This window comes from Myxine glutinosa, chromosome 4 (genome assembly GCF_964187855.1).
Source record: "Myxine glutinosa chromosome 4, kmMyxGlut1.1, whole genome shotgun sequence".
In the NCBI taxonomy this organism is placed as follows: Eukaryota; Metazoa; Chordata; class Myxini; order Myxiniformes; family Myxinidae; genus Myxine; species Myxine glutinosa.
The window spans coordinates 137111352-137137743 of NC_136264.1; the positions used below are offsets into that span (position 1 = coordinate 137111352).

A 26392-nucleotide genomic window follows, 5' to 3' on the forward strand; every position below is an offset into this window, starting at 1 on the left:
TCATTCTTTCGATGTAGTCACAATAAAAAGTTGCAATTAGGTGCTAGTCAGGTTCACCATGTTTTTTAGTTCAAATTTTTTGGAGATGAGCAAAACTATACATTTTTGGAATATTCAGAGCATGAGGAATCCAAAAATTAATGTTGGCATTTGCGTAGACACCTTTGCGAAAATGACACTCAGGACAGTGATGAAGATCTGCAAAAGCATATTCCTGAATGGTATAGACCTAGTAGATCCTGTGTATAGGACTTATAGTTCAATCTGATACTAACAAGGCTGCTTTCTTGCTTTATAAACCCCTTACCTACAACTTCAAAGGACTTGCAATATCATGTATTATGTAATACAGTTAGTCACGTGAAAAAGTAAGTACACCCCACGCAAAGTATTGACTTTTTCAACATATTTCAACATACAGCTATTTGATCTTCATTTCAACAATATTGATAGATAAAGGTGATATAATATAACAAATATCATGAAACATTTACATTTTGTAGTCCATTGTATAATTTAAATAAACATGAATGCAAATTTCACGTGTGGAAAAAGTAAGTACACCCCTACATTTATCACTACTTCAAATACCTAAAATTAGAATCAGGTGCATCAGCTCAGGTGCAAATGATTAGAGCATCGTCAGAGAGGATCTTGGAGGAACCTGTCTTATTTAAACCTCAGACATTGAGTTTGGTTTGCTCTTTGTTGTTGAAGTGTGTGGCGTCACCATGCCTAGATCAAAAAAGCTCTATGAGGCCTTCAGAAAGAAGGTTATAGATGTCTACGAGTCTGGGGTGGGATTAAAAAAGATCTCCAAACAATTTGAAATCAATCATTCGACTGTCCGGAAGATCATCTACAAGTGGAGAAGATTCCAAACAACTGCCAACTTGTTCAGGCCAGGCCGCCCCAGCAAGTTCAGCCCGAGAGCAGACCGCAAGATGCTGAAAAAAGTCTCTAAGAACCCCAGAATGTCATCACGGGACCTACAGATAGCTCTTGCCAATGTTGATGTCAAAGTGCACGACTCTACCATAAGAAAGAGGCTGCACAAATTTGATCTACATGGGAGGTGTGCCAGGAGGAAACCTTTGTTGTCCAGAAAGAACATCAGGGCAAGATTAAAGTTTGCCAATGAACACCTCGGCAAAGACCAGCACTTCTGGAACAATGTGCTCTGGACAGATGAGTCAAAGGTAGAGCTATTTGGCCACAGTACCAGAAGACATGTTTGGCGAAAACCAAAGACAGCATTTGACCACAAGAACCTGATACCAACTGTAAAGCATGGTGGTGGAAATATTATGGTTTGGGGCAGCTTTGCTGCATCAGGGCCTGGGCAGCTCACCATCATATAATCCACTATTAATTATTCATTGCACCAGAGGGTGCTTGAGGATAATGTGAGGCCATCTGTCGGAGGTTGAAGCTCAACCGAAGGTGGACCTTGCAACATGACAAAGACCCTTAACATACCAGTAAATCCACCAAGGAATGGCTGAAAAGAAAGAAATGGAGGTTCTGGAATGGCCAAGTCAAAGCCCGGATCTAAATCCCATCGAGATGTTGTGGGGGGATTTAAAACGAGCTGTGCATGCAAGAAACCCCTCAAACATCGCACAGCTGAAAGAATTCTGCATGGAGCAGTGGGCAAAAATTTCTCCCAGTCGATGTCAGAGACTGGTAGACAGTTATAAGAAACGCCTACTTGAGGTTGTTTCTGCCAAAGGGGGCAATACCACCTATTAGAGCCAAGGGTGTACTTACTTTTTCCACATGTGAAATTTGCATTTATGTTTATTTAAATTATACAATGGACTACAAAATGTAAATGTTTCATGATATTTGTTATATTATATCACCTTTATCTATCAATATTGTTGAAATGAAGATCAAATAGCTGTATGTTGAAATATGTTGAAAAAGTCAAAACTTTGCATGGGGTGTACTTACTTTTTCACGTGACTGTATATCATAAATACAAAAAAATGGCTTTCAATTACCTTTGTTTGTTGCTTTTCTATAATCCTGAGCACTATTTTGAGGCCTTTATTGGATTCCTTGACCCAGAAAACATAGGATTAGCATATTTAATTAAGTTTCTAGGTTGAGTAGAAGCCGAGATAGCGCAAAATATGTATTTTATGGTGGCCATTTTGAAAATCCCAAATGGCGGCCATGCAGGTGTCTGTGCAAATGCCAACATTGATTTTCGGATTCTCCATGCTCTGATGATTCCAAAAATGTACAGGTTTGCAATCTCCCAACATTTTGAACGAAATTATATTTGTTGACATAGTAAACCTGACTATACTCTGCACTTGGGGAGAGGGGTGGAGCATTCTTTACATGTCGCCACTCGCGTTTGTAAATGCTCTCTCCAAAATGAATAAAATAATGAGGGAACAGAACGAGACCGCCAATGAACGTTAACACAGACGGATGCTGAGCAACAAAGACATTGGAAGGTAATGTGTGCTCAGCAAACATATACAAGAGCAGCTGTAATGAATCTAAACTGATGGTCAGAGATCAGGCTGTTTGACTTTAGATCAACAGCATGATGGATTCCATGATTTTACTTGTAATTGGAAGTTGATAGGATTTGTTTTGTAGCATTCGTATGGACATGAGCATGGCCTGACTTCCATGCCAAGGAAAGGCGGTCAAAAGAGAAGGGCAGACTGAATGGGGTAGATATAGAAGGAGCAAGAACAGCAGAGCAGGATTTGAGAACAGGGACACTGACGCCATCAAGGCCTGTTGCCAAAGCAGGGTCAATGCCAGATAGAAATGTATTTGCCTTCATGAGTGAGAAGGAAACAGAGTCGACTGGACAGTGGGTATGAGATGGTAAGATGGAGATAGAGTGGATGGGGATAGAGTGGATGGGGATAGAGTGGATTGGGAGAGACTTAGAGGCAGAGTTGAGATATTCTGCCATATTTCAGGCAGAGTCTGCAATTATGCCATCTGATGAGGGACAGGATGGAGGGGGAGTGTACTCCAGAGACATTCATGACAAGGCACCACCATGACTTGGAGGACGGAGATCGTTTGGAGAGTTCTGCATTGAGCTTTCTAAGATCATGTATTCTGGCTTGCCAGGTTGACTTTACACTTCAACTTTTTTATTCCTCACTTTTCCCATCTCTGGAACTACCATCCAGAATCTGTTGTGTCTCACTTTCCCTCGATGGCTTCAAGCAAGCAGTGTACCCCCACCTCTTCATGCCCAATTCTGACGGATAATCTTTATTACTCCTATTAACCTTTCCTAACCCAACCATGTTACCCACTAGTTTCAGTGTTTCATCCCTTTCTCTTTCCCTATTCATTCATTCCCTTAATGCTTGTCCCACTATCAGTGGCGTGTCCCATTGTCACTGTCCAATCTTCTATGAGCCTCACTGCTGTAAAGAAAGAAAATAGTGATAAACCAATTGGAGGAAAAAAAGTGCAATCGAAGTTAGTATTTTTTTTTTTTAACTTGAAATGAAAATCTAAAAATATGAATGGACCATGAAGAAACATACTCAACTTTGGCCATGACATACCCATTTCCTGTTGTAGCTGATGTAACTGTATCTCAAGCTGGGAGCGGCCATGTTCACTGCTGCACAGTCGTTCCAGAAGGCTTCCCACGTCAACAAGTGCACCATTGTATGTGACCATGTCAGGCTTTCCATCTTCTTTACCAGTGACATTTGTGACTTGAGTGCAAGCTGCACCTTGTGGTAGCAGGGGATGGTTCCCTGCATACATTGTGATTATGTTAGACCACTCAGATTTGTTAATGCAAAAACTTCGTATAGAGGATATGCACAACGTGCATGCGCCAGAACCGACTGTATGAACTTCCAAATCTGACAGTTATCAATGCAACAAGTAACCATTATCACTACAAGTTATTGAAAAAAAATTGGCCATCATGTACAACTTTCATTTTGACAATGTGACACGGCAAGGATGCATTTCATCAAGTGTGCACAACAAAGCAACCTATTTTCAAGTTTCTCCTCACATGCAACAGCACATCAGAGATACCATCAGGAACTTGAAAGGAAAAGTGGAAATATATAAACAAATACGAAGACAATCAATATATTTTGTGCTCCAAATGGCACAATGTTGACTCCCCTACCGCGGCCGTGCATACATAATTTGCAGATGGCCCCTAAACATGTAGGAAAAGGTAGACATAGGCATAAACACACTTAGACCATGGGATGGGATCGGATGGGATCGGATGGGAAAATGTGCCTCGTTTTTCCAATTGTGTAGAATTATCCTGGTGTTGGCTTAGCGGTTAGGGTGCTAGCTTGGGATCCTAGGATCCTGGGTTCGAATCCCGGTCGATCGCTGAATTAACGCCAGGGGGTTGACTCAGCCTGTCACCCTTCCGAGGTCGGCAAATTGAGTACCAGCTTGTTGGGATGAATGATCACGGTGTGTACCCCGATTTAGAATAGGTACACCGTATCCCTGCGCATCGTAAGAGCGTGACCAAGGGTTGGCGTCAGGAAGGGCATCCGGCCATAAAAACATTGCCTCAAACAGGGAACCATGATTGTCATGGGGCCCGCAAGGCTAACCCCCGCTCTAGCGGGGAAAATGGCCTTAAAACGATCATTCATTCATATTCATTCAACCTCAGAAACAATATGGAAATACTTTTGATGGGGTAAACGATCGTGCTTAATGTAAATATGAATAGTGCCAAGACTTATCATTGCATACTTTACTTTTTAATACCTAATTTTTATGTATTCTATTGTTTTTTTTTTAACCTTATTTTTATATTTCATAGAATATCCTTTGGGTACCACATGAAAATGATAATTTAAGAGTGTTTGAGGGTGTTGAATTTAAGAGTGTTTGAGGGAGGGTGTTTAAGAGTGTTTGAGGGTGTTGAATCCAAATATGAATGTTGCTAAGCCATCATTCATCATTCACATCATTCATTTTAATTATATGATTGTTTTTTTTCTGATGCACTTTATTGTTTTGTGCATTGTATTTGATCTCAGTGGGACATCCTCTGAAACAACATGTGCAAGGGCGTTTGAGGTGTTGTATCAAGATTATTGCCAAGCAGGAGAATACACCCTTTTCATTAATTATGAGGCTGTTTACCACTTGGATTATTAAAGGTACAGTGTAACGGTTTCGTAAAGCAATTTTGTTGCATGTAAATTTATACTGTTGGCATATTCAAGCATCAAGAAAACATCAGAAAGAAACAAACAATCGGTTTGGAAAGTGAGTTATTGAGTTGTTTGTGTACATCTCCTATGAATTGCAGCTACATAGCAAAACATCTACTCCAAATCCGCGTCGAGAAGATCTTCGTCTTCAACGTCACTTTCTGCTTCAATCACTTGTTGATTATTGCATTTCAGACATTTGCACAGATCTGTGCAGGGTATCTTACTTTTAGCACAATCACACTGTCTTGTATGACATTTACCCATTCTGCATTTAAACTTGGTTGCTGCAATTACATTGGCTGAAGCTGGTAGCAGAGTGCCCCACTTGATAACAAGCTCTCTATATCCCATCTCCCAGCCATGCTGGGTTGGGCTTGGTACTTCACAAACTGCTAGAGGGCTCTCCTATGAATTGCAATTTGATAATTTGCTCTGCTGGCAGATGTGCTGCTTAAGCGAGTCTTGATTTGTTGACGGTGAGCTTTCAAATTTAGTCCATCCTGAACATGTTGTGCATTAGCACTACCAGTACCAGTGTACAGACTACCAGTGTACAGACTGCTTACAAACTGTTCGAGTTCTTGATTCAATTATGGGGACACATCAAAGGATTGGCCCAAGTCTTTGACCATGTTTTGACAGTTATCTTCAGACAGCATCAACTTGAGTGCCTTTGTCTTCCCTTTGCCATAGAAGGCACAGTCAGTGAAGCAATGTAGTCCTATCAAAACTTTGGATACAGCATCACCAAAATGATTGCGAATTGCAGTGATATCAATTATTTGGGCCAAGTTCCCCTTTCCAATGTGAACGAACACATTGCTGTCTATCGATACTGTAAGGCCTACTGATATTATGAAGATATCTGCATCCAGACTTCTAATAAATGACAGAACTTTTTGCTTCATAATATCATCCATCCTGATGCTACAAAGGCACAGCGTAGAAGGAGTCTGGTGTCAGCTTCGACATGATCTGTCTTTAGCTCCGGCACCTCGTCAACTTCCAGTTTACCAGATACACTGTAGAAAGTGTGGCACTGTGGTCCGTGTGCCAAGTACACCTTGACACTTTAACTTCTCAGGGTCGGTGATTGACCATGTATACCACAGGAACTGCACTAGTTATTTTTTGTTGGGGCTGTTTGTCATGATTTTTTTTTCACTGTAGATCTTAATCCTCTATATTCTTCCTGCTGCTCTCATTCCCCTTTCTACATTCTTTATGGAGACTGCCGGATAGCGATCTGTGATTAAATTAGCGTTGACATTTGTCACCATGGTCACCACCTTGTTTAGAATACAGACTGCCAAATCATCAAATGTGGGAAGTGAGTAGACCCTACTTCTGAGCTCTTGAATAAGCGCCATTTCATCTTCTATCCAGATACACTTTCTTGGAATGGAGTCTATGACTGGTGATTGCTCCACAACAGACTCCAGATGTCACATCAGGCTTGCTTTGTTTGTTTTCATGATGCTACCATTTTTTTTTTTTTTTTTTTTGTATACGAATCGAGGCTCGTGAAAGAGCTAACATTTACTTCACAAACAAATCAACCATACAAACAAAATATATAAAAAGAGGGAGCGGAAAACAAGATGGGGAGAGAAGGGGAAGCACACAAACACAACATTTGAGAGCAGGATGTGTGGAAGGGGGAGAGGGCTTGGGGGGAGGCGTGGGAAGGGGGGGGGGGGGGGGGAGAAGTATAAAACACAAGGACACCAAGGACTTCCAGGACAGAAATTGGTATTTCAAAAAAGTGGAATTGGGGTGAAATTAGCGGGGGTAGAAAAGATCAAGGTTTTGGATGGGGGAAGATAAGAGATGGTGGTGAACAGCTGTTTTAAAGACCTGGAGGGTGGAGTGGGATTGAAGAGAGTGAGGGAGTTTCTTCCAGAGGTGGGAGAAAAGAGGAATGAAGGAGTGAAGGTGAGCAGAGAGTCTTGATTTTGGCAGTTTGACCATAAGAGGGTTGCAGGCAGATCTTGTGCGACCTGTAGGAATATTTGCGGGACAGAGCCCAGAGAGAGCTGGGGGGGCAAGGCCAGAGAGGAGTCGGTTGAAAACGGAAAGACCACCAACCTGCCTGCGGTGAGTGAGTGAGAGGCCCTTGGAGTTAGCTTCATCGCGGGAGATTCCAATGATTCTGAATGCTTTGGTTTCAACAGCGTGAAGACGCGCTAGGTGTGAGGCAGGAGCACCAGCCCAGAGGGGAGAGCAGTATTCCATTGAGCTGCGGATGAAAGCCTTGTATGTGGTGAGGAGCTCAGGTGTGCCAAGGAAGGACTTCGCACGACGGAGGATGCCCAGTCGGCGACTGGCTTTGGAGGCCAGCGTGGAAATATCATGGCAGATTGTGAGACCCAAAAGCTTGTGTGACAGAACTTCTTCAAGAGAATTGTTCAGAAAGTAGATGGGATGGTTGTCCAGTCGGTCTTTTCAGAAAGACATCGTGAGAGTGTGAGATTTGTCAGGATGGAAAGACATGTTCCATTTGTTTAACGAGTCTGTGATTTTGTCCAGGTTTGCAGAGTGAGGAGGCTGCAGACTGCCGATCTGAGGGATGAGGTATGGAGCAGCAGAGAGTGGAGGAGTCATCAGTAAAGAGATAGAGAGGATTTTCCAGAGTCAGAGAGATCATCGATGAAGACCAGAAAAAGTACAGGGCCCAGAACACTGCCTTGGGGAACTCCAGCCTGAACAGGAAGGGGAGTTGAGAGAAATCCATTCAGGGCCGCATGATGACTACGACCACAGAGGAAGTCCGCAAGCCATGCGTGGAGATTTCCATGGATACCCTAGGAGGAGAGTTTGGTGAGCAGAGCGGGGTGTCAGACCGTATCGAAGGCACGTGATATGTCAAGGGAGACAGCTCTGATTTCTGTTTGGCATTGAGGACCTCCATCCATTGTTGAGACAGCAGAAGCAGCATGTCCAGAGTAGAATGACCTGGTCTGAATCCAAATTGATGATCCGAGATCAAACCATTGGAGAAGAGGAAGGATTTGATGTCAGAAGCGATGATGATTCCATGACCTTGCTGATTATTGGGAGCAGGCTGATTGGTCTGTAGTTGCAAGGATCTGTTTTTGCACCTTTTTTGTGCAAAGCGGTAAGTTGGCTAATTTCCCAGCAGACGGCAGATGACCTTGAGCAAAAGGGAGGGTGAAGAGAACAGAGAGAGGGTGAGATAGAGTGGCAGAGCGGGATTTTAGGACCCGGGCCGTGGGCTGATGCCGTCTGGTCCAGTTTTAGAATCAGAGTCGAGGTTTGACAGAAACTTCTCCACCTTGTCAGGAGAGAAGGACACAGAGTCCAGGGGCAGCTAGGTTCGACTGGGTCGTGGGTAAGGTGGGTAAAGAGAGAAATGGGTTCAGGACACAATATTTTGAGGCAAACACAGAGTTGAGGCATTCGGCTTTTTCACGTGCGGTGTCAGGTGTGTAGCCATTTGAGGTAAGGGAGGGGATGGAAGGGGAACAAACACCAGAAACAGATTTGACCAGACGCCACCAGGATTTGGAGGAGGGAGACAGGTTTGAGAGTGCAGTCTTGAGAGTAGAGATATTGTTTCCTGGCTCTCCTGAGGGTAGACACACTTGTTCCGAGCTTTGTGAAAGGAACTGAGATTGCCTTCAGTCGGATTAGCCTTCCATGAGGTGAAGGCAAGTTGTTTCATGGCAACTGCCTCACCCCAAGGTTCAGTGTACCATGGACGAGAGGAAGTGTATGACAACTGAAGACGAGATGGGATAAATCTGTGCATGAGACAGAACAGTTTACGTTGGAAGAATTCCCAGGAAGAGTTGATATCAGAGGCAGTAGAGATTGGAGACCAGTCCAGATGATTGATGGCTGCTTGAAGACCGTGTGCCAGTCAGCCTGAGTGAAATGCCAGACTCGTCGGCACTGAGGAGGCTCTCTGAGAATGGCCAGAGAGATGTCCACTTTAACAAGCACATGATCAGAAGAACCGATTGGAGCAGAAGAAGAGCAGCAGACATTTGCAGGGAAGTTTGTCATAACCAAGTCGAGAAGAGAAGATACTCCATTGACCGAGATCCGGGTCGGGAAATTGACAGATTGTGTCAGTCCCAGTGAGTCGCAGAGGTCCTTTGCTGAGGTGCCGTGGCTGGTGTGAGAGGAACCCACACCTAGCCAAGCCAGCTGGCATGATGACAGTTGAAGTCACCACATATGAGGAAGAGAGAGTTGGGATGAGTGGATAGAAGTTGATCCATGTTGTCAGACAGGGAGATGTAAATGGAGTCATCACTGTTTGGAGGACGGTACAGAACACATACGAACAAAAGGTGGGAGTGGAGAGGAAGCCGTAGCCAGAGGTACTCCTTGGGGTGGGTGGAGAGAAGGCAGTGCAAGGAGTGTGAGGAAGAGAGTTTTTGATAAGGATAGCAACCCCACCACCAGGACGAGGCTCAGGTCTATCATACCGGAGGAGGGAGTAACCAGGAAGAGATATTAAGGAATCCGAGACATCTTGAAGGAGAAAAGTTTCTGTTCGGCAGATTATGTCTGGTTTGTTGGAAGCAACCTGTATGGAGAGATCAATCAGGTTTGGCCCCGGATGTTTGAGGTCCATACCGTTAAGGAAGAGGGAGCATTTTGCTGTTGATTTTGTTGAACATTTTGCGGATGTTGCTGAGAACATTAATTTAAAAGTTTTCGGAGGTGAAAATAGAATGTAAGAATAAGAAAAATAATAATAATAAAAAACTCTAGGAAAAACAAAAGGTATTCCTCTGCAATACAAATGTGGAGGAAACCTAATTATCTCACAACATAATCTATTTTTGTCGTTAACACCACTTCAGCAGTTTTGATCACGTCTGATCTGTGCCTTTCCACAACTTATCGCGGAGGTCTTTTGAAAGCTCTTTGGTGCTCATGGTTGAGTCTTTACTGTGAAATGCACAACCCAGCAGATGAAACCGACAGGAACAGCTGATTTTATTCTGAAATAATCAGAATGTCACGGATCGATACACATCAGAAACTTCAATTCACTGCTGTGCTTATTGTGTTCACAAACATTCCCAGTCAAAGTGGAAAAAGGATTGATTTCAATTTTTCGCCCCATTAAGATAATATACTATAATCTCAGGCATATGCCTTTTGCAATACGTATAAGCAGTACACAACAGCATAATTCTGCAAAAATAAAAATAACTAGAACGGCACTCAGTAGAGAGCATACCTCCGCCTGGTTGGCCATATCACTCAATGGTGAAGAATCACTTAAAAAAATTATACTAGCTGGATCCGGATCCGGATCTTCACCAAAATTGAATCGATTCTTTCGTGTCGCACACAAAACCTGTCCAAGAAGTTTCGTCCAAATCCATCCAAACTTTTTGAGATATCCTGCAATGTATCGTTTTTGTTCCTATCTCCCAACGGTGAAGAATCACTGCAAACTGTTAAAAACTGTTAAAAATAATTCCTGCAAACATAACGGAAAATAAAAATCGAAATGGAACAGAGAGTTAACACAAATGTGGCTGACAATGCCATGCTCCATCACATAATTTCCAACTCGTCTTTCCCATATTTATCGCTAAACTTTTCTAAACTCGCTGACTTCTTCCTACGCACGAAACTTCCCTGCCACTCGCCAACACAGATTTTTTTCAGCACATTTTTTCAGCACATTTTTTTCAACAGATTCCTGTGCACCTTCCTGTTCCCCTCCACCTGGTCAGTCTGTTGACCTTTTCACCTCATGTCATTTAGCTTTTTCCCGATCTCGCATCGTATATCCCTTTCCCTTTCAAATCAATTTCCCTTTCATTTCATCATATATCCCATCCCTTTCAAATCTTCCCCCTTGCCCCTCCCCTCCAAATCTTCACCATCACCCCTTCCCTCCAAAACTTCCCCATCACCCCTCCCCTCCAAATCTTCCCCATCACCCATCCCTTTCAAATCTCCCCCCTTGCCCCTTCCCTCCTAAACTCCCCCCACACCCCACTCCTCAGAGACTCTCCCTCGCTCCTCCCTTCCAAGACTCCCCTCTCACCCCTCCTCCTCAAAGCGTCCTCCCCACTTCTTCCCCCTTCCAACTTTCACCTTCATCTCTGCCAACCTTCTGCCTCGCTCTTCCCCCTCCTCAAATAACACCTCACTGTTCCTCACCCAATCACCATCAAACCTTTTGTCTGCCCCATTCTTCCCTTTCTCCAAGCTATTCTGCAATCTCTGACACACCTTCAACAGCTCTCCCTACCACTTCCTCCTCTTCCACATCTCACCCTACCACACCCCCCCCCCCCCCTGTTCAGTATCTGATGCTCCCCCTTCCTCTTCATTAACGGTATGGACCTCAAACATCTGGGGCCTTCGCTCAAATTTGACTGATCTCTCCATACAGGTTGCTTCTGACAAACCAGACGTGATCTGCTTAACAGAAACTTTCCTCCTTCATGATGTCTCTGATTCCTTGGTATCTCTCCCAGGTTACTCCCTCCTCCGGTATGATAGACCTGAGCCTCGTCCTGGAGGTGGGGTTGCTATCTTTATAAAAAACTCTCTTCCTCACTCGCCTTGCACTGCCCTCTAACCACCTCACCCCCAGGAATACCTTTGGCTACGGCTTCCCCTTCGCTCCCAACTTTTGTTCATATGTGTGTTGTACCGTCCACCAAACAGTGATGACTCCATCTACATCTCGCTGTCTGATAATATGGACGAACTTCTATCTACCCATCCCAACTCTCTCTTCCTCATATGTGGTGATTTCAATTGTCACCACGCCAGTTGGCTGGGTGTGGGTACCTCTCTCAGCAGCCATGGCTCTTCAGCAAAGGACTTCTGCGACTCACTGGGACTGACACAATCTGTCAATTTCCCGACCCGGATCTCAGTCAACGGAGCATCTTCTCTTCTGGACTTGGTTATGACGAACTTCCCTGAAAATGTCTGCTGCTCTTCTTCTGCTCCAATCGGCTCATCTGATCATGTGCTTGTTAAAGTGGACATCTCTCTGACCATTCTTAGAGAGCCTCCTCAGCGTCGACGAGTCTGGCATTTCACTCAGGCCAACTGGCACGGTCTTCAAGCAGCCATCAATCATCTGGACTGGTCTCCCATCTCGACTGCCTCTGACATCAACTCATCCTGGGAATTCTTCCAAAGTAAATTGCTCTCTCTCATGCATAGATTTATCCCATCTCGTCTTCAGTTGTCTTACCCTTCCTCCCGTCCATGGTACACGGAATCTTGTGGTGAGGCTGTTGCCCAGAAACTACTTGCTTTAGTCTCCTGGAAAGCAAATCCAACGGAAGCAAATCTCATTTCCTTTCACAAAGCCCGAAACAAGTGTGTGTCCACCCTCAGGAGAGCCAGGAAACAATATCTCTCCGTTCTCAAGACCGAACTCTCTTATCTGTCTCCCTCTTCCAAATCCTGGTGGCATCTGGTCAAATCTGTTTCTGGTGTTTGTTCCCCCTCCATCCCCTCCCTCACCTCAAACGGCTACACGGCTGATTCCGCACGTGAAAAAGCTGAATGCCTCAACTCTGTGTTTGCCTCTAAATCTTGTGTCCCAAACCCATCCCTCTCTGAACCCACCGTACCCAGCTGCTCCTGGACTCTATGTCCTTTCCTCCTGACAAGGTGGAAAAGTTTCTGTCAACCCTCGACTCTGATTCTGCAACTGGACCTGACGGCATCAGCCCACGGGTCCTAAAATCCTGTTCTTCCGCTCTTTCACTCCCTCTCTCTGTTCTCTTCACCCTCTCTTTTGCTCAAGGTCATCTGCCATCTGCTTGGAAATCAGCCAACATCACCGCTTTGCACAAAAAAGGTGCAAAAACAGATCCTAGCAACTACAGACCAATCAGCCTTCTCCCAATTATCAGCAAAGTCATGGAATCCATCATTGCTTCGGATATGAAATCTTTCCTCTTCTCCAATGGCTTGATCTCTGATCATCAATTTGGTTTCAGGCCTGGTCACTCTACTCTGGACATGCTGCTTCTGCTTTCTCAACAATGGATGGAGGTCCTCAATGCCAAACAGGAAATTAGCGCTGTCTCCCTTGACATATCACGCGCCTTTGATACAGTCTGGCACCCCGCTATGCTCACCAAACTCTCCTCCTTTGGTATCCATGGAAATCTCCACGCATGGCTGGCGGACTTCCTCTCTAGTCGTAGTCAACGTGTGGCCCTGAATGGGTTTCTCTAGTCTCCTCTTCCTGTTCAGGCTGGAGTTCCCCAAGGCAGTGTTCTGGGTCCTGTGCTTTTTCTGGTCTTCATCAATGATCTCTCTGACCCTCTTGAAAATCCTCTCTATCTCTTTGCTGATGACTCTACTCTCTGTCGCTCCATTCCTCATCCCTCAGATCGGCAGTCTGCAGCCTCCTCACTCTCTGCAGACCTGGACAAAATCACAGACTGGGCAAACAAGTGGAACATGTCTTTCAATCCTGACAAATCTCACACTCTTACAATGTCCCTCCGAAAAGACCGACTGGACAACCCTCCCATCCACTTTCTGAATAATCCTCTCCAAGAAGTTCTGTCACTCAAGCTGATGGGTCTCACTATCTGCCATGATCTTTCCTGGGAAAACCACATTTCAAATCTGGCCTCCAAAGCCAGTCGCCGACTGGGCATCCTCCGTCGTGCGAAGTCCTTCCTTGGCACACCTGAGCTCCTCACCACATACAAGGCTTTCATCCGCAACTCAATGGAATACTGCTCTCCCCTCTGGGCTGGTGCTCCTGCCTCACACCTAGCTCGTCTTCACGCTGTTGAAAAGAAAGCGTTCAGAATCATTGGAATCTCCCGCGATGAAGCTAATTCCAAGGGCCTTTCACTCACTCACCGCAGGCAGGTTGGTGGTCTTTCCGTCTTCTACCGACTCCTCTCTGGCCTTGCCCCCCCAGCTCTCTCTGGGCTCTGTCCCCCAAATATTCCTACAGGTCGCACAAGATCTGCCTGCAACCCTCTTATGGTTAAACTGCCAAAATCAAGACTCTCTGCTCACCTTCACTCCTTCATTCCTCTTTTTTCCCACCTCTGGAACAAACTCCCTCACTCTCTTCAATCCCACTCCACCCTTCAGGTCTTTAAAACAGCTGTTCACCACCATCTCTTATCTTCCCCCATCCAAAACCTTGATCTTTTCTACCCCCGCTAATTTCACCCCAAATCCACTTTTTTGAAATACCAACTTCTGTCCTGGAAGTCCTTGGTGTCCTTGTGTTTTATACTTCTCCCCCCCCCCCCTTCCCATGCCTCCTCCTCCCAAGCCCTCTCCCTTCCACACATCTCCCCGCTCTCAAATGTTGTGTTTGTGTGCTTCCTCTTCTCTCCCCATCTTGTCTTCCGCTCCCTCTTTTTATATATTTTGTTTGTCTGTTTGATTTGTTTGTGAAATAAATGTTAGCTCTTTCACGAGCCTCGATTCAGTATACAGAAAAAGAAAAAGAAAAAAAAAAGACCTTATGAAATATGACAAAATATGCCATGATAGGACATGATGAGATTGTACATCAAAAAACAAGGGCTCATTATCTTGGACAAAGAGCTCTGGAGTTGCATTATGCACTAACCTTACCCTTTGCTAACACCTCATCTGTGACTGTTGCCTCCAGTTGTGCATCTTCACTCTGCTTGGCATCTGTGAGACGCCGGTAATGACAAAGGTCTTGAGATAAAACTTTTGAGAGCAGCTTCTTTATCTATGAATCAAAGAAAACAAGAGGGCGAATCAGAAAGGCAGAAAGAAACATCACAATCTGCTCCTTAAAGACCACAAACCGATGGGTGATTTAGAACAAAAACAATAAATATGCAATCCCACTTAAAATGTAGAAAAGGAGAGACAAACCAATGACATTTCCAATGGCCGTAAATTCGCCAGACATGCAAGTTCAGGTGAAATCCATTTGCATTCACCTGTGCCCTGGACAAATGCAAACCCAGTGTGTACACAAGCTCTTCCAAATCTTTTTCCTGCAAGTAGTCCCAGTGACTCTGGTCAAAGTAAGTGAAGGCCAAGAGGAGGTCTGGTCGTATCGTCTTCATATTTTCCTTCTCCTGATGGCAAATAAATAAATATATATTGATAAAGATAAATTGTGGTTTGAAGATGCAACATGGTAAATCAAATGTCTAATGCTATACTGAAGGTGCCCGAGTTAAATGAAATGCAAGGTACCCAAAATTCTGTTATGTTTATGGGGGTAGGTGATGGAATACCATAGTGCAGGCTGGATTGAATAGCAATAGCATGGACCGTGGACGAGTAGGAGACATCTCGATGTATTAAGTCGGGAAACTGGAGCTTAAAGTTGTTTACGTGTCTTCACACAAGGGGTGAAACTATGGTAATTAGATAGGGGTTAAGATTAGTTTTCCCCCAGTATGTGATTGCCCTCGGTGGTTTTTCCCTATGTTTTTAACAATTACAACAAGGCCGGCCAGGCAAAACATTCATTAACCAACATTAAACCACCGGAACCGCCGACAATGGACCGGAACCCAGACATTGCTGATTGGAAAGTAAGCCACGCCTTAATGACACTCACACCAAACAAACAGGCTCCCGAACTAAACCCCGCCTCCAGAAGATCGTAACCGGCAGGCCATGCCCCCGAAGTTCAGGATTGGTCGGGGTGATGTCAGAGCGAGAAGGTTCGAGCAGGAGAGAGGAAGAAGTGTCTCTGGCTCTCTTGGTCGCTTTTTTTTGCCCCTCTCTCGGGTGGCTCGACCGCTTCTGGCCCATGTGCGCTTGTGAGGAAAGCTTTCAGAGATTTTGTGGAACATTTGCGAAGTCGGAGGAGGTGTTGTGGTTTGTGGTGCTCCTCGGGGGAGCTGGAAGCCGCGTTGCGCATTGGCGGTGGAAGCGTGGAAGGGCCGTTGTGACTGCTTACTCACTCACGTTTGGGCGTTTGACGCACGGCACCGGCGCCATTGTTGGAGCTGTTTCCACGCAAGTGGCTACATCGGCTGTTGTGACCATCAAGACCCTAAACACATTATGGACCAAAGCTGAATGCCGGCCGTTAAAAGGGAAACCGTTTATTTTAATTATCTTTTGCCCTGTGCGTTTTTGTGACTGAGTGGATACGTCCCAAATTAGAATTTTAGGTTACCTCACCTTTCATTCTAATTCCTTTCTTTATTTCTATTAAATCATTATCGTGGTATTTTATTGGCGCTGAGGAAGCGCCTCTAGCGATTGACTTCCAGCCAGTGTAACGCTAATTCCTGTCACAGGAATTCTGGGATCATATAAGTGGGCGTGGCAGTTCCTGATTGGTTCGTGTTGGGGAACGCCTTCTCGCTGCCGACGTGACGTAAATTCGCGCACGCGCACTGGTGATTGGCGCTGAGGAAGCGCCTCTAGCGAATGACTTCCAGCCAGTGTAACGCTAATTCCTGTCACAGGAATTCTGAGATCATATAAGTGGGCGTGGCAGTTCCTGATTGGTTCGTGTTGGGGAACGCCTTCTCGCTGCCGACGTGACGTAAATTCGCGCACGTGCACTGGTGAAGCTTACTCGATCTTACTCGATCCCATATTACATGTACTTTCATTGCATACAAATTATACTTCCTCCTAGAAATTCCATGCCCGAACCTCAGCGCAATCCAAGAGGATTCACTTGTTTGTTGTCGTGTTTCTTTGTTCGTGGATTTGGGAATAAACCTGTGGCTTTTGTTCAGGTAAGCACCTTGCCGCCTTCGGTCCATTGCGCACCAAAAAGTACCGCCAATTTTCAGGCTGCCGCCTTGGGAGTAAAAACGATCGGTCATTCGTCACCCAGTGGTCTTAACCGCCGGGCGACAGGACAATATTTTGTAAACGAGTGGACTTTTAATTATTTGTTTTACATTATGACTGTTTTTTCAGATGAGCTGAACACAGTACATAAACCACGTGTGTGTGTGTGTGTGTGTTAGTGTGTGTGTGTGTATGTGTGTGTGTGTATGTGTGTGACGATGTGTGCGAGGGGAGTGTGTGCGTGTGTGTGTGTGCATGCGTGCGCGTGAATATGCGCGTATATGTGTGTGTCCGAGGTTTGATTCTCAGCCAAACTATAAACTGTTGGATTGTTGCTTTATAAGCAGACGTTGCATCACATAGTGATCTTTTACTTTTACAATAAATTTCCTGTTACTCTTCCAATCTTTTCTCTGCAAACGATTTTGACACTGATTTTGCTGTTCAGTCGTTGTTGGTGTTGTGTTGCCCCAGTCAGTTCTAGTTGAACAGGCCAGCGCCAAAGAGATAACCGATCAATCTCACAGGAGCGACCCAGAGATCCCTCACATCCAATATATGCTCTTGCCTAAGTGAAGCCAGGACTGCGTAGTCTTCCATGATATGTTTTATTGTGTGTGAATCGGCCTGGCAGTGGTTGCGAGTGTGGTCAATGGTGTCGTTGAGTCTATGTTTGTTGTGTAAAAGTTGTGGGTGGTGTCGATAACGAAGGCGTGAAAGGTGAACACGTTCGGACCTGGGAGTAATTTCTCTCATTTTATTTTCCCTAATATTACAAAATTTCTCTAACTATTCAGTTGTTGTTGTTGACCTTTGACCTCATGACTCCAAAATCAAATCAGTTCATTTTTGCATCATAATGTATACTTGTACCAACTTTGGTCAAAATATTGTTACGGATCTCAGAGTATGGCGCTCCCCTTACCGAGGGGGGGTTAATCCCCTCGTCTATTAAGCTGGCCATCTCCGGTCCTGGAGCTGTGACGTCACTTCCGGTCAGCGCTGAATAGGGTGGTAGGCCAATTGTTCCTATTACCTAATTACCAGCGCCTTCCGGTAAGCGAGGAAATGAGCCCCGCCCGAGCGGCGGCTGTAATGGACACGCCGAGCGAAGCGAGCCACGACTCAGGCCGTTAACAAAAGGACTAAACCCGATTATAGCGGTTGGCCAAATCGTGCCACAGGTACTCAATGGGGAAAAGACTAAAGCGACCGGATGAGAGGAAGCAAAGAATGAGAAGGGTGAAGGAAGAACAAATATGATTTATTACTATCTAAAAGAGGAAACGAAAGAAGGGAATATACAAGAGGAAATAAAAGGACATAGGGCAACGTTATACACTCTTATATAACATGCCCAGGACAAACAGACAGATTCACACGAAAGGCAGCTGGTAGGGGAGGAAGGTCCAGGCGGATGGTTCCAGGCTCCGGGTCCGCCGCGAAGAATGGCAGGCAGCTGGCGTCGTTGGCGCTCGACCGGACCTTACAAATGCGAGGGGCTGGAATGCGCGTACGTATAGCGTGCCGAATGCTTTCAAAACCACGGCAGTTCGTATCGAAAACGATCGTCCCAAACGATCCTCCGCGCAATGTTCTTGTATTCGCCGCCTCTGCGCTGTTCTCTCGCATCTGCCGATCTCCCCCACATCTGCTCCCCGCGTGAAAAGGCTTCGCGCTTTTATTGCCAGCGTCGCGTATTAAGCCGCGTCCGCTTTGCTCCGCCTACCGGTGAACACGCCTCGGCCCGGATTGGTCACGAGGGTTCATTGTTACCTCCCCTCATGACGCGTTGATGGGGCCACGCCTAGGTTCCTGGCCGCTCCTCCCTTCTTCTCCAACTTGACCGCGTACATAATGGCGTCTTGAGACGGGCGCTGCAGCTAGCAGAGAAGCGCAATATGTTGTGGAGGGCAGTTTACGCCACAATATGAATGGAATAGGAATTGGAGAAGGGGGCTAGGTTATTTGATTAATACAACGCAGATTCAACTATTGGAAACAGATCCTTACCTGAAACACATACTAATGAAATAACTAAAGAATAATCTATGGTGTCCTACGTGTTGTACATGGCCTAACTAGGGTGCAACCTTTACAAAGGGGGATATTTACAAGAATTATTATTTTACAAAGTGAAGGTTCTAAAAACCGTAACAATATCATCACTGGTTCACAAGTTATCGCGGGTAACAGGCTTTTAGCCGAATATGACCTATGACATCGTGACCCAAAAATCTAATCAGTTCATCTTTCCTCATTATACAAACCTGCACCAAGATTGATTTACATCCTTTCAGCCGTTCGTAAGTTATCGCAGTAACGAAAACCTATCACAGACGGACAACCTTAAAACTTAATGCCTCTGGCGACTTCATTGGCGGAGCTATAAAAAGTTAATACATCGCAATGCTAAGGATTTCTGTTCCATCTTTACCATGGAAAAATAAATTAAAATATGATCAAAGGGACGAATTGAAAACATACCTTTTCCTTTGACTTTGATTTGCTCCTCGATTGCTTTACATCTTTCTTTGTGTCGTCTGTCAAGCAAAAGGTAAGTTCGTATAAGAAACACCATTAAAAAAAAAAAAAACTCACCAAACGACAACACATTTCTGTCCCAAACTATGGGCAGATATCCAAGCTAGTCAAAGGAGTGAGGTAGAATTCAAAGTAGGACGGCATTTTAAAATTTCCAATCATTTAAAATAATATCAATTTCCCTATCTCAATCTTTACCTCTCCAAAACAGAGTTCTAAAGATTAATGACAGCAATATGAATACTATCTCAAGATCGATGTTTCATAAACATGAATGACGAGTTGCTGCAAGCCAATGTTGCCTCGGGGACAATGCTCCGCAGATCTCTTTGTGGAGACTCCACAGGGTCATTGAAGCACACAACATAGGCTTGGGACCTGCAGAAAACCATGGCCACACGCTGCCATGCACAGGCCTCGAGGGAACAAAAATAGGCTTGCGGGTACTCGTGGTTAAAAGTACTTCACATAATTTGTGAAACCTGTGCAACTACACGAAACAAGCTTACCTAATGACCTTACCTATAACAGCTGACATACTGACCGATGCCGCTGCTCAGTATGAAAATATCTGGGAGTACATGGTTACATAGAACGCATCCCTCCCCCCAGGCTGAACTGTTTACGTTTTGACATCCCACTGATAGGCCGGAACTGTTGACCTGAACCAAAATCGATTCTGCTCATTCTCGTCATCTAACCACCTCGTCCACCAAGTTTAGTCATAATCCATCCATAACTTGTTGAAATATCGTGCTATACATAGTTTTTGGCCCCATTTCTCAATGGTGAAGAATCACTTATAAAAATTAAAAAAATTCTCGCATCCAGATTTTCACGAAAATCGAATCGATTAGTCCTTGTCACACAGACAACCTCTCCGCCAAGTTTCGTCAAAATCCATCCATAACTTTTTGAGCTATCGTCCTATGTATCGTTTTTGGCCTTAACTCCCAATGGGTGAAGATTCACTTTAAAAAATTCTTGTAGCCGGATCAAAATCCGGATCTTCACCAAAATCTAATCATTTCGTCCTTGTCATATACACTACCTCTCTGCCAAATTTTGTTTGAATCCGTCCACAACTTTTTGAGATATCTTGTTCACAGGTAATAAATGTACCATATATATGCAGAACTAGAACGGGCACTCGGTAGAGCGCATACCTTCGCCGCAGCTACTGTTCTGTACTTGGCATGGGAGTGTAGGGAACAGAACAACAAAAATACGATTTTGACCTTTTCGTGACCTTGACCTTGACCTTTGACCCGATTGCTCCCAAAATCTAATCAAATGTGTCCCGTATAATAACCAATCATCCCACCAAATTTCATGCAATTCGGTTGAATACTTTTTGAGTTATGCGAATAACATACACACACACACACAGACATACAAATAAATACACAGCGATCAAAACATAACCTTCCGCTTTTGCGAAGGTAATCATTCGATTCTACCAAGAACAATAATGCAATTGTTCATGATTAAATGCTTACTTACTTCAATGCAATTCAAACAAGTCAGCAATATACCACAACTGCACAATCTTATCCACAAAAAGCTCAACCAGTAATCTTCCTACCATCACCAGAAGACTCATCATTTTCTACTTCTTCTTCCTCTTCTTCTTTCTGTTTTTTCTTGGTCTTTCTTTCTTCCTTTTCCACCCTTTCCTGCTTTTCTTTAACTGAAAGTTCATTTTTAACAACTTCCTGCTTTCCACCAGTCACCTCAACTGCCTCCTCATCTTTGCCTTCTATTAATTCAGTGTCATCCTCCTTTGCTTCCTGCTCTTTTGCATTATCTTTCACATCTTTCACATCTTTTTCAGCCTTTACATCCTTTACTTCCACCTTCCTTTCTTCCTTTTTTTCTTCCTTGATTTTTTTTGGACGCACTTCTTCCTGTGAAGAAAATGACATACATTAGAAGTAAAGAGGACACTTTTTACAAACCCCCCTCCCCGCCCCCCCCAAAACACACAGGAAAAACTGAAAAACTGACTACAAAACACATAGAGATTTTAAAGAAAAGTGACTGGCGGTAAAACCAGGAATTTATTTATTTATAATTATATGACTTTAAACCTCGACTTGAATTGAATTGTATACTTGAACACTGAAGAACACAAATCGCCTTCATAATAGTTCCAATAACCTCTAGTTTTGCAGTACTTGGACTTTATCTAAAGGGCGATGTATGTAATAGGATCTGTCAAGCGTAGCCCCTGGGAAATGGGAGCGGCATGTAAGAGTACGATGCCGATTGATGCTGCATTCTATGTTGACCAAAAAGCCTTCCTCTCCTAAACTGTGACTCAATGTCATCTTATTACAGTGTAGTTTGAAGTATATACTTCATTGTATTTCATAACGATGTTTAAAATCATAATTTTAGTAAAATGGCATATAAACTTAAACACTGTGCACGGCATCATGTTCTATGAACTCTCTAATTATCTCCGCCACCAAAGGTGGAAGGAGATTATGTTTACACCCTGTCTGTCTGTCTGTTTGTTTGTCCATTTGAGAACAAGATATCTCAAAAACTTGTGGACGGATTTGGACTAAATTTGGCAGAGAGGTAGCATATGTGACATGAATGAAATGATTAGATTTTGGTGAAGATCCGGATTCGGATCCGGCTACTAGAATTTTTCAAGTGATTCTTCACCATTGGGAGATAGGGCAAAAACGATACAAAGCAGGATATCTCAAATAGTTATGGACGGATTTGGACGAAACATGATGGACAGGTTGTGTGTGTGTGACAAGGAAGAATCAATTCGGTTTTGGTGAAGATCTGAATATGGATTCGGTTATGAGATATATATTTTTTCAAGTGATTCTTCACCATTGAGAGATAGGGCCAAAAACGATACATCATAAGATATCTCAAAAAGTTAAGGACGGATTTGGACGAAAGTTGGTGGACAGGTTGTGTGTGTGACCAGGAAGAATCCATTCAATTTCGTTGAAGATCCGGATCTGGCTTGTATAATTTTTAGGTGATTCTTCACCATTGAGTGATATGGCCAACCAGGCGGAGGTATGCTCTCTACTAAGGGCCGTTCTAGTCGACTCTGTAATCATAATTACCGCCGCCACCAAAGGTGGATGGAGATGGTTTTCACTCATGTCTGTCTATTTGTCTGTCTGTGAGCAGGATATCTCAAAATGTTGTGGACAGATTCGGACGAAATTTGGTGGAGAGGTTGGGTGTGCAGCAAGGACCAATTGGTTAGATTTTGGTGAAGATCCAGATCCGAGAATATTTTAATTTTTTTCAGTGATTCTTTACCATTGAGAGAGGGAGCCAAAATGATCATATATATGTATATGTATATGTATATATATATATACAGTCACGTGAAAAAGTAAGTACACCCCATGTAAAGTTTGGACTTTTTCAACATATTTCAACATTCAGCTATTTGATCTTCATTTCAACAATATTGATAGATAAAGGTGATATAATATAACAATTATCATGAAACATTTACATTTTGTAGTCCATTGTATAATTTAAATGAACATAAATGCAAATTTCACATGTGGAAAAGTAAGTACACCTTGGCTCTAATATTGCCCCCTTTGGCAGAAACAACCTCAAGTAGGCGTTTCTTATAACTGTCTACCAGTCTCTGACATCGACTGGGAGAAATTTTTGCCCACTCCTCCATGCAGAATTCTTTCAGCTGTGCGATGTTTGAGGGGTTTCTTGCATGCACAGCTCGTTTCAAATCCCCCCACAACATATCAATGGGATTTAGATCCGGGCTTTGACTTGGCCATTCCAGAACCCTCAATTTCTTTCTTTTCAGCCATTCCTTGGTGGATTTACTGGTATGTTTAGGGTCATTGTCATGTTGCAAGGTCCACCTTCGGTTGAGCTTCAACTTTCCGACAGATGGCCTCACATTATCCTCAACACCCTCTGGTACAATAAAGAATTCATAGTGGATTCTATGATGGTGAGCTGCCCAAGCCCTGATGCAGCAAAGCTGCCACAAACCATAATATTTCCACCACCATGCTTTACAGTTGGTATCAGGTTCTTGTGGTCAAATGCTGTCTTTGGTTTTCACCAAACATGTCTTCTGGTACTGTGGCCAAATAGCTCTACCTTTGACTCATCTGTCCAAAGCACATTGTTCCAGAAGTGCTGGTCTTTGCCTAGGTGTTCATTGGCAAACTTTAGTCTTGCCCTGATGTTCTTTTTGGACAGCAAAGGTTTCCTCCTGGCACACCTCCCATGTAGATCAAATTTGTGCAGCCTCTTTCTAATGGTAGACTCGTGCACTTTGACATCAACAGTGGCAAGAGCTACCTGTAGGTCCCGTGTTGACATTCTGGGGTTCTTCGAGACTTCTTTCAGCATCTTGCGGTCTGCTCTCGGGCTGAACTTGCTGGGGTGGCCTGGCCTGAACAAGTTGGTAGTTGTTTGGAATCTTCTCCACTTGTAGATGATCTTCCGGACAGTCGAATGATCGATTTCAAATTGTTTGGAGATCTTTTTAAATCCCTTCCCAGACTCGTAGGCATCTATAACCTTTTTTCTGAAGGCCTCAGAGAGCTCTTTTGATCTCGGCATGGTGACGCCGCACACTTCAACAACAAAGAGCAAACCAAACTAAATGTCTGAGGTTTAAATAAGACAGGTTCCTCCAAGATCCTCTCTAACGATGTTCTAATCATTTGCACCTGAGCTGGTGAACCCGATTCTAATTTTAGGTATTTGAATTAGTGATAAATGTCGGGGTGTACTTACTTTTTCCACATGCAAAATTTGCATTTATGTTTATTTAAATTATACAATGAACTACAAAATGTAAATGTTTCATGATATTTGTTGTATTATATCACCTTTATCTATCAATATTGTTGAAATGAAGATCAAACAGCTGTATGTTGAAATATGTTGAAAAAGTCAAAACTTTATGTAGGTTGTACTTACTTTTTCACGTGACTGTACACGTACACGTACACACACACACATACACACACACACACCACTATATTTGAAAAAGCTGTGGACAAATTATGACAAAACTCGGTGGATAAGTACTGCAGGTGACAAGAACAAGCCAATTCGATTTTGGTTCAGGTCCAGATCCAGCCTATCAGTGGGATACAACACGTAAACTGTTGAGCCTGGCAGAGGTATGAGTGCTTTTCTAGTTGAATCTGCAATTTAGTTCTCTTTAAGCACAGTGAAAATCCTAAAGTAATCAATGAAGGGCACGTCTGGGCAAAAAACAACAATGCATTGCACTTTGACAAGAGTTAATAAAACAGGTACTTTTACATACAGCTGTGCATGGAGCAGCATTGCATCCGTAAAAATGAGAAACATTGCTCTGTGGAAGTTTACAATAAGTTTACAAAACATGAGTAAAAATTATAAAATTAAAAACAATGAGTATAAAAACCTACAATTTGGGTACTGCTATGAAAACAAAATGTTTTAAGGCTTAGCTAGCTTGGAAGGATAATGAATCTGAAACCATTTTCTTATTCACCTTATCATCAGAGTTCTTTCTTTTTTTTAACTTCCCTTCATGCTTTTCCTTTTTGTCTTTTTTTTCGTCCTTTCGATCTTTCTTCTTATCCTCTTTGTCTTTCTTCCTGTCTGGAGCATTCACAATGGCCTTATAAATGCAAAACCCAAAATCTCTCTGCAGCATCTCATTGAAGAGCTCAGCAAACAGTGACACCTGGGTAGGTATGTGAAAAGAGCAAGGTACAATCATGCTGTTACCCAACAGCAGCCCCCCCAAACAATGGACCTTTACTGCAGCTACAAAACATCAAAATTAAGGCTTGTGATCAGACAAACAAAGCGCGTGATTCCAATAACAATAACACCAACAAAAACCACCTCAAATGAGTGTTCTTTATTGTCCTCAATCCTATAATCCAGCATCACGCTCAGGGACATGACACTGCAGTCAAACTTCCCGCTCTTTGCGGTCACACTGGGGTGGACGATTATAGAAGGCATCTCGGGCAGTGTAAAACGTCGCTCCTTGCGCTGTCGCTCACTTTCTTCCTGACGTTTCTTCTCTTCATCCTATGGAATAAAAAATCACTTAAATTCCATACCACTTCCTCTACAAGTGAGTGCACTAAATAAACATGAACGCAGATTTATACAAACTAAAAACACCCAGCCTGAGGGGGGTGTTGGGTGGGTGGGGGGGGGGGGGGAGGTTTGAGGGGATGTGGGGCAAATATAATTAGCGCCGCACCTAATAATCCCCAGTTTGCAGCATGGGTCAGTAAGCCGTACTGTGGCATGTGTACAGGCAAAATTGTGAGTGGTCTTCCCCCACCTTGCAAGGTGCGGTGTGGGGTGGTGGTGTGGGGGGGGGGGGGGATTTAGGGGGAGGGAAGGATTTTTTTGTGCCCTGGACCTAACCCTGAATACACACATGCGATCTATTTTATTTTGCTGTCTAACAGGAATTATATATCAGGAACACAAACAACACGGATAAACGCTATAAAAGGTGTTGTTAGTGGCTAGACATAGATACACTTGCTCCATTGGCTACTGTTGTTCCAGTAATATAAAAAGTGAAAACAGTCGGAATAGCCATAATCTTGGATTCATGCAAATACATAATGATGTACATATACCAGGGTGGCATCATGCATTTTCTGACCAGTGGAACCAGATTGAACATAAAATAAACCTATGGAAGCTTTGGGCACCATGGGATGCACTCTGACTTTTTTTGGCAGGGTGGGGAAGAGGGGGAGGGGGCTGTTAGCAGCACTGATTACACCACATCCTGCACTCAAATATTACAGAAATCCTGATGTAATTTTTAATTGAGAGCACTTGTATTCAAATAATTCTAATGTCGT

General features: G+C 43.7%; 2 protein-coding genes across 13 annotated transcripts in view; both read right to left on the minus strand.

Moving 5' to 3' along the window:
- GNB1L (G protein subunit beta 1 like) overlaps nt 1-26392 on the minus strand; it is a 567228-nt gene that overhangs the window by 420037 nt on the left and 120799 nt on the right. The window lies entirely within an intron of this gene.
- Nucleotides 1-26392, minus strand: part of CCAR1 (cell division cycle and apoptosis regulator 1) — a 117706-nt gene that overhangs the window by 13580 nt on the left and 77734 nt on the right. For all 12 annotated transcript variants that reach the window (XM_068113574.2, XM_068113576.2, XM_078776494.1 and 9 more), the window contains 7 exons: nt 25401-25592; nt 25042-25236; nt 21103-21424; nt 19461-19516; nt 15143-15283; nt 14802-14925; nt 3561-3758 (listed from right to left, as the gene is read on the minus strand). In XM_068113574.2, coding sequence (XP_067969675.1) covers nt 3561-3758; nt 14802-14925; nt 15143-15283; nt 19461-19516; nt 21103-21424; nt 25042-25236; nt 25401-25592 — 1228 coding nt within the window. The remainder of the gene's footprint in view (nt 1-3560; nt 3759-14801; nt 14926-15142; nt 15284-19460; nt 19517-21102; nt 21425-25041; nt 25237-25400; nt 25593-26392) is intronic.